This window comes from Mastigoproctus giganteus, chromosome 2 (genome assembly GCF_048544385.1).
Source record: "Mastigoproctus giganteus isolate SK-2022 chromosome 2, ASM4854438v1, whole genome shotgun sequence".
Lineage (NCBI taxonomy): Eukaryota > Metazoa > Arthropoda > Arachnida > Uropygi > Thelyphonidae > Mastigoproctus > Mastigoproctus giganteus.
Window position 1 is genome coordinate 207,824,787 of NC_143576.1, and position 13,628 is coordinate 207,838,414.

At 34.4% G+C, this 13,628-nt stretch overlaps 1 protein-coding gene across 2 annotated transcripts in view; it reads left to right on the plus strand.

Annotated features, from left to right (window-relative positions):
* Window positions 1-13,628, plus strand: part of LOC150090015 (nuclear pore complex protein Nup93-like) — a 220,838-nt gene that overhangs the window by 128,009 nt on the left and 79,201 nt on the right. For both annotated transcript variants that reach the window (XM_090368937.1, XM_090368936.1), the window contains exon 14: window positions 6,755-6,942. In XM_090368937.1, coding sequence (XP_090225063.1) covers window positions 6,755-6,942 — 188 coding nt within the window. The remainder of the gene's footprint in view (window positions 1-6,754; window positions 6,943-13,628) is intronic.

Sequence of the window (13,628 nt, forward strand, 5' to 3'; positions counted from 1 at the left end):
ACAAACTCTCTTCCCACTCCTTACACAAACCTTCACCTGGTAGGCTCTACTACCCTAAAAACTCTGCTACTCTTAACAGTTCCTTTCCCTGTGGAGGATGGGTTGCTTCTGCAGGAATCCCCCTCTTCCTTCAAATTTCCACCTCATTAATTTGAAGGACAGAGGAAGTCTTCCTATCTTCTGCCCTCCTGCTCTTTACCCATCCTCCAAACTACTTACTTTTTTACTTACTATCAGTTTATTAACACAAGGTTCACCCCCTGTACAGCAAGTGGGCTAGGAGGGTGTACAGAAATTTTAAAATATACATTATACACTTTTGTACAAATTTTCATATTTTTACAATATAATTATTGTATAATAATAACTATTAAATAGATATATACATTTGCTTAATTGTATTCACTTTGAAATAACATAGATCTTGATAATTGAAGAGTTAAATACATAGGTTGACTTCTTAATCAGCAACTAACATACAGATTTATTTATATTCATTACATTATTGCATTTAATTGTTCATATCATCAAATTTCTAATAAAAACTACTCAATTTTCACAGCAATCCTGGTGATTTAGTCTAGATTTGGTCTATAATTTGACTTCTGTAGGTTTTATTGACTTCAAACTTTACCGGATCAGTGGAGAAGGTGTTGAAGTGTTCAATTGTGTTACATGGGAACATTCCTTTTAGGGAGTCCAAGTTTGATAGCTTCATCCTAAGTGGGTGATGGCTTCTATTTCTTCCTCTTTTCAGTGCAACAATATCTCCTATTGATGGGGCACAACTGTCACTCCTGCTCTCCTTTCCAATAAAAGCTTCTTTTTTTTTTTGGCCCCTCCCTAGTAAGCTGATGTAAGATGATAGTTGGAACAGGACAAGGGTATGTCTGCCAGCGGCAAAGGTTGATGATGTTGTAGAGCAGATATCATCTTTTAAGGGCACAAAAGGTGATATTGTTATATACGTTGGCACCAATGATATTAAGAGTAGGAGACCAGCAGAATTACTTAACAAGTACAGGTCACTGTTTAAAAAAAGGCGTGAATTAGTGTTGAATTTGAAAGTGTGCAATTCTGCCCAGACACGATAGGAGGGAGTAAATGATGAGAACCTTGTCGATCAATTCGGACCTGGAGAGATTGGGCAAGGCTCAAGGGGTAGAATTTTTTTCAGCCTGGTCTGTACTTGTTAACAGGAGAGCCTGCTTCTACAGGGATGGGATACACCTAAATAGAAAGCGTGCAAGAATATTTACTGATGCTATCGGGCAGTATTAGGTAGGTCCGAAAACTGCTAGCTTAGTGGGGATACATGGACTAATAGATTAACAGTAGCCACTGGCAGAGGTGAAAGTGATTCTTGCACTGCTTCTATTGGAATGAGCAGCAGCCTGGAAAACAAGATGCAGGGTATTTCAGAGACTTCTGGGAGTCATTGCGGTACAAGTAAACACATGGGTTGTATTAGGGTAGCTAAGAATAGGAACAGGTGCATGTATACTTGTGTGTACACCAATGCTAGGAGTTTGGTAAATAAATTTGATGAATTTCAGGTGTTGGTCAAAACATCAAAGGCAGATATTGTTGGGATATCAGAGACATGGTGTCACACAGATATAAGGAATGCAGAACTGGAATTTGGGGAGTACAATGTGTACAGGAAGGATAGGAAGGGAGGAGGGGTTATGCTATTAGTAAAGAAACACATTAAATCCAAGGAAGTGCAGCCAGTAGACATCACTGGACATTGCAGTGTCGCGTCAGTTTGATGTGACATGAGCACTGGGAGATTAAAATTGAGAGGAGTGGCCTAATGACTGATGAGTATAATAAAAAAAACTGTACAGGGAAATAGTGGGCCAATAAATCAGAGAGTCTTGTAATGGGGGATATTAATTTCCTCGATATTGAATGGAATTTTTGTCACACACTAGCAAAGCTTTTGTGGATTTATTGGATGATTGTTTTCTACATCACCATGTTCGGGAGGCAACTAGAGGGAGTAGTACTCTTGATGTGATTATCAGTAGTGATTCTTCGTGCATTAAGAATCTGAAGATAAAGGAACCACTACGTGGCAGTGATCACAGTGTGCTCAAGTGGGATAACTCAGAGGTAACTATGATCAGGGGTAAAGGGAAGGGTTATTGCTTTTGTAAAGGCGACTACGATGGTCTGAGACAGTATTTAAATTCTATACAGTGGGACTAACTGAAGATGTTACCAACATCTAAAAAGTAGCTCATGGTATACCAACAGCAAATTCAAAATGGGAAGCATTCAAAGAACTTATCTTGGAAGCTACTAGGCTTTACATACCAACTAAGAAATATTGTTCAAGGTTTAGGCCTAAATGGATGTCAGATGAACTAATGAGACATGTGACAGAGAAGAAAAATTCATGGGATACATATAAATTAACGGGTCACATGGAAGCCTATGATAAATATAAGTAACCAAGTCACAAAGGAGATTAGGCAGGCAAAGGCAGATTATGAGAAATCTTTGGCAAAGGATGCAAAGAAAAACAGGAAAGCGTTTTTTACCTATGTAAACTCTTGAAGGAAAGGGATGAATCAGATTGGTCCACTAGATATTGATGGTTCAACTGTTGACGATCCTGCTCAGGTGGCTAACAAACTAAATAAGTGTTTTGCATCTACATTCACACATGAGGAGTTATTCAAGGAGGGGAATGCCAGAGGTGAATTAAACTCTGGCAGTAAGCTAGATAATCTTGTAATAACTGAGAGGAAAGTGGAGGAGAAATTTTTGAAGATAAACATAAGAAAGGCCTCTGGGGTGGATGGAGTCTATCCAGTTATATTTAAGGAGGCAACAAAGGAAGTAAGCAAACCGATAGCTATAATTATGAGAGCTTCCTTGGACTCAGGGGAGGTACCAATGGACTGGAGATGTGCAAATGTGACCCCAATCCACAAAGGACGATCAAAGGGCAACACAAGTAATTATAGACCTGTTAGTTTAACTTTTGTTCCATGGAAATTAATGGTGGCACTGGTTAAAGAAGCACTGCAGGATCAACTAGACAAGACTTCAGTTATAGCTCGGACACAGCATGCTTTTATTAAGGGGAAGTCTTGTCTGTCCAATTTGATTGGATACTATGATGTGGTCTCAAAAGGAACTGGATGCAGGGAATAATTTTGATATCATATATTTGGATCTTAGAAAGGCTTTTGATACTGTTGCACATGGAAGACTACTGCACAAATTGGAGCAGTGTGGCATTGGAGGCAAATTGATGCTATGGATAAAGGGATGGATGAGTGGGAGAAGACAGAGTGGTAATCAATGGGCACTGTTCTTCGTGGACTAATGTTATTAGTGGAGTCGCTCAGGGTTCAGTTTTGGGTCCATTGTAGTTTTCTGTTTTTATAAATGATATTGATGATGGTATATCAGGCTTAATGTCCAAATTTGCAGACGATAAGAAGGTTGGCAAGGTTGTTAATGACAGTATGCCGATGCAACAGGATCTAGAAAAGTTGAGCAGATGGGCTGAAAGGTGGCAAATGTAAAGTACTACATATGGAAAGCAATAACGCCAGAGTAACCTATCAACTCTTTGGTACTACACTGACAGTGGTAGAGAATGAAAAGAACCTGGGGGTAATTGTGCAGGCGGATATGAAGTTTTCTGAGCAGTGCAGATGGTTTGCAAAAGTAGCTCATGGCGTCTTGTTAATGATATACAGGAATTTTTCTAGCAGGGATAAGGCAATGGTCAGGCCACACCTCAAGTACTGTATACAGGTCTGAAGGCCTCATTTGAAGAAGGATGTAGAGCTGTTGTAATGAGTACAGAGAAAGGCAATGAGATTAGTGAATGGAACGAAGGGTTGCTCTTACGAAGAAAGGCTTATGTTGATTACGGTGTCTGGAGACTAAGCACCTGCGAGGTGATCTGATTGAGGTGTATAAAGCCTTGAATGGTTTGAGCATGTGAAATGCTGATGAAATTCTTCCTCTTGCTCAGAATAATCACTTGAGAGGGCATAAATTCTAATTGAGGAAAGACAGTTGTAGGATAGACGTGCAGATGTTTGCATTTAGCCATCGGGTAGTTGATTGGTGGAACAGAATTCCATCTTTTGTTGTGGAAGTTGATAGTCTAAATAAATTTAAGGCTAAGTTGAACAGGTATTTGGAATGAACAGATGGGTGAAATTGGAGCTGATTTTTTTTTTTTTTTTTTTGGCTGATGCTGCATAAGCTTGCTTTCTTGCATCATATGCCTCTACTAATGCTAAAGCTTAGGTGACATCAGGGTTCTCTCCACCAGAGCTCCCTTTTTTGTCAAAAAGTCACAACATGGCGTTGGGAGAAACTCCTGTTGCTGTTTGTGTGTAACACTATACCCTATTTGTTACCATCATTTGTGTTCTTTAAAGATAAATAACAAAAGGGTAGGTTGTTGAATTATTTGGTGTGTACATAGCATGTGGGAGTCAAATTTTGGAAAGCACTGCTCTATTAACATAACAAAATTCTGCCAGAATGTACACCAAACAATTATCCACCCAACACGAAAAGTACCGGTTACTGTATGGAAATTCAGTCTTTTCAAAACACACTTAAACCATTCATCTCTGAAAAATAAGTGCCAATTGTTCATTTCCAGAATAACATCTGTTAATTTAAAATTCCTTCTTCTGTACTTGTACAGTTAAACCTCATTAATTCGAAGTTGAAGGGAACAAAATATGTCCAGTTTGATTTAAACGGGTTTGAAGTATACATACAAGTTCAGAACATGATGATATTAATTAATCGAGAAATTTTTAGTCACTCTTATTAACAACGTGCAGAATTCTTGTAATGCTCATTTAAAATAGTCATTCATGGATATACAGTTAACAGGTTAATTTAGTCATTGGGAAAAAGATAACAATTGTGCTGTGAAGAAATTCAGTAAATTTCTTTCTTGTGATAACAAGATTGCTAAGTTTTGCTTTGCTGCTATTGTAGAGTGATGCATAAAAACAAGCATTGTTTTATTTACTGTGTATAATTGTGCAAACAGTGAACTTAGTAATATAGTGCTAATTGCTCTTGCCAATTATAGCTATGTAAGCTAGTCAGAGAGTACTTGCATGAACTTTTGACCAGTTTGATATTACTTTGGAGCAGTTAGAATTGAAAAGAGTGTGAGTACAGCTGTAAAAAATCTAAGTTTAATAACAGTTGTGAAATTTTATCCTGAAAAATTTTTTCAAGGTAAAATTTGTAGGATTTTTTTGTGTGCTTAAAATAAGTTATTTAAGGACGAGATTAACCATGAAGCTGTTTCTTTCATGTTCATACTGCTTTGCCAAGCCAAATTTAAAAATGAAAGATATAAAAATTTGGCGAAATCTAAATATATGATTAAAAAGTAAGTAATTCTAATCACTTTTCTCAGAATGATGTTTTTTAAAGCATTACTAAAAAGAAAAATAAAAAAATAAATAAAAAAAATAAAAAAACCTAGATTTTGTATAATCGTGTCTTTTTTTTTCTTTCCTGAATACGCTCATTGCAATTTTAAATGAATTCATTTTTCTTCATAAAGATGATTTTTTTAAAAAATTTGACTGAACATTGTTTAACTCACTCAATTCACAGAAAATTAAGTTTTCTTTACTACTGAAGTGTCAAGAACAGCAAAACAAACTCTTGGCTAAAAATTGATGGACAGAGTTGAAGTATGTTATTTTTTAAAAATTTTTTTGTAACTTGTTTCTTCTTGATTAGACCGGGGTTCGAGCCCGTGAGCCACCAAATATGGAGGATGCGGAAAGGTCAGGGAATGACCACCGCATATCACTGGAGCAATATGGCCTTAGTTGCTAATGCTCCTAAAAAACCCAACAACAACAGATGTAATACTTTCCTTTCAAGAGCAGCTTCCATGGTTAACTTTTCCTTAAATAGAAATAAATTTGAACCTTCAAAAAAGGAAACAGTGGGTCCTGATTTCAGCTTGCCAAATGGTAATTTCAGACAAGTTATTTTTGATTTTGAGAATATTTTGCTGAAAATTATTGGTAAAAATTTTCAGAATGGTAAAATAAAGTAGTAGACTATATTAAAAATAAATTTTTCAGTGAACAGTTAACAACAGTACAATCCAAGAATCTAGAAAATTTAATACCCAGTCTGAAACCTGACTTCTCTTTTTTCCATAAATCCTTAACTTTGCTTTTGCAGACATATTCAGTAAAGATCCCTTTACTGAAGAGGAAACTGGAAAAATTCAAACTGGAAACTTTTAACTAGTAGGGAATATCAATGTTGAGCACCACAGACTGAAAATAAAATGAAAAAACGATAGAGCTGGTATTCTGCTTCATACTATCCTTTTTTTTGTTTGTATACTTTTTTCATCATATTTCTAATGTTTGTAAATTTCATTTTGAACAGGCCTGTTTAGCATTTTTTGTTCCCCCAAGCCACTGCAAACATTCAAAAAGTGGAAGTATAAAAAGTTTTTGATGAATAAAACAAAAGTGGGGGGGGGAGACACAGAAGGATGGAACAGTATTACCAGATTATCAGCATAGCACATACAAAAGATGGATAGTGTTTATTGCAGTATTTTTTATTGTTTTCTACAATCTTTCTATTTGCTGCTGCAGTTAACATTGAAGTACGACACAAGCAATAATATGACCATGAGCTTACATGTTGCTTAGGTCTATTTTAAAATGTCTTAAAATGCCATAAATATATGCAATTTTATTTACAGAGCTGTTTGCTGTATACTGGGATCTTGTGATATTAATGATGACCATTCAGAAGTTGCTGACAAGACAGATGATTATCTTTGGCTGAAACTTTGTCAAATCCAGGTGGATGAAGAAGAAGAAGAATCAGTTACCAAACAAGACAGAATAACTCTATCTCATTTTCAGACTCTTCTTTTGGAGGATTATGGTAATTATCCCCCCTCTTATCCCTTCACCACCATTTCATATAATTGTTTGTATGGAAATCTTGTAATGATATTTGTGATATTTTTGCTGCAATGGTAAAAGCAAAATTTCTGTACTCTGTTCACTCTAATTTTAATCCTGACATAAAGAAATATACTTCACCAGGTAAAGCTATCATTAGTTTGTTACCAAAATACCACTGTATTTTTTAGCAACTAACCAATGAGAGCTTTACTCTGTGACATGTATTTGTTTATATCAGGATTAAAGTTAGAGTGAACAGAGTATATTAAAAAATTACTGGTGTTATTTTATAACTTTCTGTTCATTTAATAATTTTAATTTTTTTAATACAGTGGATTTCATGTTATTTGGGCCACCGGTTAATCGGGGCAGCCGTTTATTTGGGACAAATCTTAAAGAACAGAACCCAATCGAGAAAATAGCCAGGGTTTACTTCGTTTAATTGGGACAACATACCATTTAATTGGGCAGGAGACCGCAGCACTGGAGATTACCCTACGATTGTCTCCGACTGCACCTTGTGGTTTGGTTTACAATCCATTTATGATAGTGCAATCTATCATAAATGGATTGTAAACTCAATCTTATTGAATTTGCGATAATACCGACAGCTGGAATTCTATGGGTTATTATGGTGAAATGTGTTTACACTTCCATGAAATCTTCAATCATATAAAAAAATTAATTTTCAGAATCGTCTTTTCATTCCTATTTTTAAAGCTTCGTAACTTGTTACTCCGTTCTCACTTGTGCATATCGTGTTACTTGCAATTTGTGTGCTGTGTTCTTTGTTATTGACTGCTTATCTTTTTACTTTTTTTTAAATTTTAACCCCCACCCACAAATGTTAGTGAACAGAAATGGCAACTAGTTAGTACGTACATATTACAGTACGTATTAATTATTCTGATTATCATGTATCATTTAATTTTTAATTGGTAAGGTAATAAAGGATACATTTTTTGTTTAATATATCTTTACTTTTATAGCCTGTGGATAATATTCCTCCTATTTTCCTAATTAGAATTGCTGTTTAATAGAATTAAAATTCAATTCACAAACGTGATCAATGACCGGCGCTTACTACACACCGTATAGTGAATGGTACTTGACTATGGTGAGTCCATCGTAACGTGATTTTATTGTACAGTGAGCCAATTGTAAAGCAGGGGTCCACTGTATTTTTAACTATTTACATGAAACTTCACATAATTGGGGCAGCTGCTTAATTGGGCCAAAATGCGCTAGTCCCGATGTGTCCCAAATAACTGGAATCGACTGTACTTATTTTACAGAATCTGTGATTCCTTGCATGGTACTCACTCTGAAAGTTACTGTTTGCATGACAGATAAGTTAAAAACATATTTGGCAGTAGGGAACATTTTCAGAAGACTGGTAAAATAAAGTAGTAGGCTATATTAAAAATAATAAATTTTTCAGTGAACAGTTAACAACAGTACAATGCAAGAATAATCATTACTAGCAGTACCCCTTGCAAAAATTTTGCAAGTTTGGTAGCAGAGTTTTTCTCTAGCTGTCCTAAAGAAATGTAGTGCGTATTTGGTCATGAGCCGGTAAGCCAGTACACGTTGACTCTTCTCTCATTTCTTATTTATGTGAAATAAAACTATTGTTTCTTTTAAGGTAGGCAGCACTAGTAGAGAAAATTGTCCTGTTCTGTAAAATAAAACTATTTGGATTTTTTACTATTCAGAATTTTTATATTTTCTCATGTTTCTGTACACCTATAGAGAAATATCTTCAATTTGAGATAAAATCAGTTAGGTCTATCATACGCAATGGCTACAGCTAGCTATACCCATCGCAAAAATTTCACAATTGGTAGCAAATTTTTTCTCTAGTCCTAAAGAAATGTAGTACCCATGTAGTATCAGTATATCTGTGTAAATGTATTCAGGATCGGTCTTTCAAAACAATCCTGAATACATTTTCAGAAACACAAAAAGGCATGTTTCTCCTTTGCCGCAAGGTACGTTCAACACGGCCATTCAGAGTAGCATTTTGACTGTGACATACTTCTAAATCCTTAAATTACTTACCTTAAATAACCTCAAAACAAAAAAAATAAATAAACTCGAAGTGGATAACTAAAATGATGAGTAACATGGGGACATATAGCGAGCTCTGATGGAATCCTAACAATTAGTTCTTTCTTTTAAGGTAGACAGCACTAGTAGAGAATTTCGCAATTGGTAGCAGGGGTTTATTATTATTATTTATTTATTTATTTTTATTTTTTCAGAACAAAGGACACGATCAGGGCTCCCACTCCTGGGTTTTTCCACCCAGATCTGGGTTTTTTGATTGTCATCTGGGTTGATAGGTTTTTTTCACAAATATATCTCATTATCTGGGTTTTTTCGGTAATTTTTAATTTTAAGTCAAAATTTATTTTTATTTCTTGTAAATACAATAAAATTTAATACATTTAATAACAGTTTACAATTTTCTTAATTTTATATTCTAACAATACTGACCATAATTTGTAATATCTCAAGTGCTTGTACAAAATACTACAAATGTAAAAGGATTTAAAAGTTTTCGCAGGGTTCTACACTATGAAATTACGCTTACATGTTCATACATGTAAGCATACATGTGTACTAACATGTATGCGCAGCCTATTGAGCAGGCGGAAGGCGATCTTTACTGCACAGTCTTTCGTGATCGTTCCTGGTATTATTGCATTATTTGGTGTGATTTTTACATTTATTCGTGTACTACATACAATGATATAATAAATTTAAATTGTAGTGACTATTTCTATTTTATGTTAATGGATTAGTGCTTTATTTTTTATTTTATAGAACATTTTTAAATAAGATAACTGCTAACTAGCCATACCCACAAATTGCCCACAATGTCTGAAACTTGTTCCCCACAGAGAAAGATGAGTAAGTGGTGGTATACTCAAAATTTTAGAAATGAATGGTTAGAAGATCCGGAATTAAAGGATTGATTGAAAGAAGACAGTAATGAAAAAGGTGCATCTTACTGTATTTGTTGTGAAATTAAATTAAAGAATGCCAATAAATCGATGTTACTAGCACATAAAAATACAGTTAAACATAAAAAAAAGTGCAAATATTGCTAAGACAAGTTCAACGTTAGACACGTTCTTCATAAAACGTAAACCTACGGAGAATGAAGAAGTAGCAAAGGCAGTGTTAACAATTGCTGCACTCATTTCTGAGCATAATATTCCATTTGCGCAATGTGATCACCTTATAGAAACATGTAAGAAAGCATTTCATGATAGCAATATTGCAAAACAAGTTCAGATGAAGACGACTAAAGTTTCTTATCTTATACAAGATGGCATAGCCTATCATGAAAAAATATACATTTCTAACATATGCAGAAACAACAAGTTTTCAATGATAATAGATGAAAGTACAGATTTATCTTTATCGCAAGTTCTAGCTGTTGTTGTTAGATATTTTGATATTCAAAAACTTGATGTTGTAGATGTATTACTTGACACTGTTTGTGTCGAAAATGGTACTTCAGAAGGGCTTTATCAAGCTGTAAAAGATCTTTTCATTGAAAAAAACATTCAAATAAGTAATCTCGTTGGCTTTGGAAGTGATAATTGTGCCACTATGATGGGTACTAAGAGTGGGTTCCAGTCATTGCTAAAAAAGGATGTACCATCAGTATATAATGGGATGTGTTTGCCATTCTTTTTGCATTATGTGCTAGTCATTCAGTCAAGGTACTACCATCATATCTAGAAATATTTATAAAAGGTATCTCTTGTTATTTTTCCCGTAGTAGTAAAAGATTAAACGAGTTCAAAATGATTCAAGATGTTGTAGATACTGCTAAGCATAAAATCCTCAAATTAGCACAAACATGTTGGTTATCCCGTGGCAATGTAATAAAAATTATTATTGAGCAGTGGGATGCGTTAGTTCTTTATTTTCAGTCTCAATCCAAAATTGACAAAATCGATGGTGCAGGGAATATTTACAATACTATGATCACCAAAGGAACTAAGCATATGTTGTTGTTTTTAGGATGTGCACTGGAGAAAATAAACTGCCTGAATATTGAATTTCAATCTGAGCATTTCAGATTGCACTTACTTCATTCAATGGTTTCAATTGAGTATAAAAATATTCTTAGTTTTTTCATAAAAGAAGAAGTCATTACTTCGTGCAAGCTGGTTGAAATTGATCCAAGCAATGCAATAAATCATAAGCCTCTGAATAAAATATATTTGGGAGGCCGTTGTATGGCCTTATTAAATTCAACACCACTTGATGATAGTGAAAGCAGGTTTAAAAATGATTGTTTAAAATTTCTTGTTGAACTTTGTATGGAAATCAGAAAAAGATTTCCTCTAAATGATGATGGAATTATCGCCAGTCTCAATGTTCTTGACCCAGCAGTGATACATGATCGTGCCAATTCGACATCCTCAATTTTCCATTTAGCAATGCAGTTCCCTCACCTTGTTTCTGAAGACAAACTAGATCTTCTAGATGATGAACGGAGATCATTTCGTTTAAATCAAGATTTAGATTTCTCTTACAAAACCATCCCTGAGTTTTGGTATCTGTTACGTAATGTAAAAGATGGCTTTAATAATTCTAAATATGAGATTTTATCTAACTTTATGACCAGTCTAACTATTTTACCTCACTCTTTGGCAAGCGTAGAAAGAATCTTCTCCCAAGTAAACCATATAAAAACAAAAGCCACAAACTCCCTTAAACTAGAAACTGTGAAAAATCGACTAATGGCAAAACAGGCGATAAATAGATCTAATCAAAATTGCTATACATGGAAACCTAAATCAGAATTGGTAAAAGAAGTCATACAAGGAACTTGTCATAAAAGATACGAAGAACGTTTGAAAAAAATGAAAGAACTTCAAAAAATAAATGTGGAGGGAACTGAATGGGATGAAAATTCTGATTACAATTAAATAAAAGATATTTTTGCATGGTAAGTTTTATCTTATTTGTGTCGCTATACTATATGATGAAAACTAGGTTTTTTTTGGGTTTATTTAAGTTGCAATCTAAGTTTTTTTAAAATTTGTGAGTGGGAGCCCTGGACACGATTGTGCAAACGTGCAAATTTTAATAAAAAAAAATGCCTTATCAACTTAGACAACTGTTTGTTTAACAGTTAACAGTTCCTATGGCTCCATCTATGAACTGAATGTTGAATTATTCTCGTTGTAGTACAAAACTGGCCTGTTCCGTAAAATAAAACTAGAGTTGTTCCTGACTTAGTTAATTTGTTCCTAGCATGATCTCGTAAAGCGGGAATATTTTCCCATAGACATAATGTTAAAAACAGGGATTGCGTTCCCAACAATGAAATTTCACTATAGTAATGTTAAATAAAGGTCAACAAAATAATAGTTTATGCTTAAACAATGACTTATTTATCGAAAGAAATGAAAACATAGCCTTTAAAATCAAAAAAATATAATAATAAATAAATTATGTTAAAGAATGTTCTTCATCATCATTAACTAAATGCACACTCATTGATGGTACTTCATTCTTTGGCTCAGCACTCGGTTTGTTGGAAGCACAAGGAGTTGTTTCCTTCTTCGGAAATGCTTCAAGAGTGGTGTGTTTCCAAGACAGTCTTCTCTTTTCTTTAGAAATTTCATGATAGCATATTTTTAAATCTGTAGCAACTTTTCTAGTGCACTAGAAATTTGAATCTTGTGACTCGAAAATCTCAATTGCTTTTTCTATGTGTTGAAAAGTTTCGTCAAGACCTCTGAGAGAAAAGGAACGAACACGAATTTCATCTGTTAAATCTTCTTTTTCTTCACCTTCTTCACATTTTGCCATTTCAAGGAGGTCTTTATTTGTGAGCTCTACATTGTGTGGTTGAAGCTGATCAGTGACATTAGTTGTAGAAACCTCAAGCTGCAATTGGTTAGTAATATTAACGACCACTTCTATTTCATTTTGTACAATCTCTGCTGGTTCTTGAAATCTTCAAAATTATCAATAAAATGATGACAGTTTATTCCAAACACACTTCATGTTCTTCTCTCTAATTTTATCCCAGGCTCGTTTTATTATTTTGATTGCATCTAAAATATGGAATGCTTTCCAAAATTCTTTGAGTTTGACTTCCCTCTTTATTTCTGCTTGAACAAATAAACATACGCACAGTAGTAAGGTATTGGATAATTATGTGCATGATTTGAAATGCTGTATTTATGAATGTTTAGAATTTATTTATTGCAATTAATGTTCATTTTCCGATTCTGATGATACTTGATATTTGGGAAAAAAAAAAAACCCTCATGAAGTGGGAACTACCTGTAGTCAGAATTTTAAAATTTTAACAATTTTGTGCACACCTAGGAAGAAATATCTTCAATTTGAGGCCACTTCCAGCCCGATTGGTTAAGCCTATTGTTCACACTGATGGAGTAAAGAAAACGGCTTCCATTTTAAATATATAGATGTTACTGGATCAATGCCAATCCAAAGTAATGCTTGCATACATATCAGGGGTTCTTATATGAAGTTGCAAAAACCAAATAGTCATTGTTCTTGGAAGGATGTGTCAAGGACAATGATGTTTTAAATGAATTTTTTTTTTTTTTTTTTTATGTGAACCCCAAACACGAGAGGTATTAGAACCTATAGTACTTA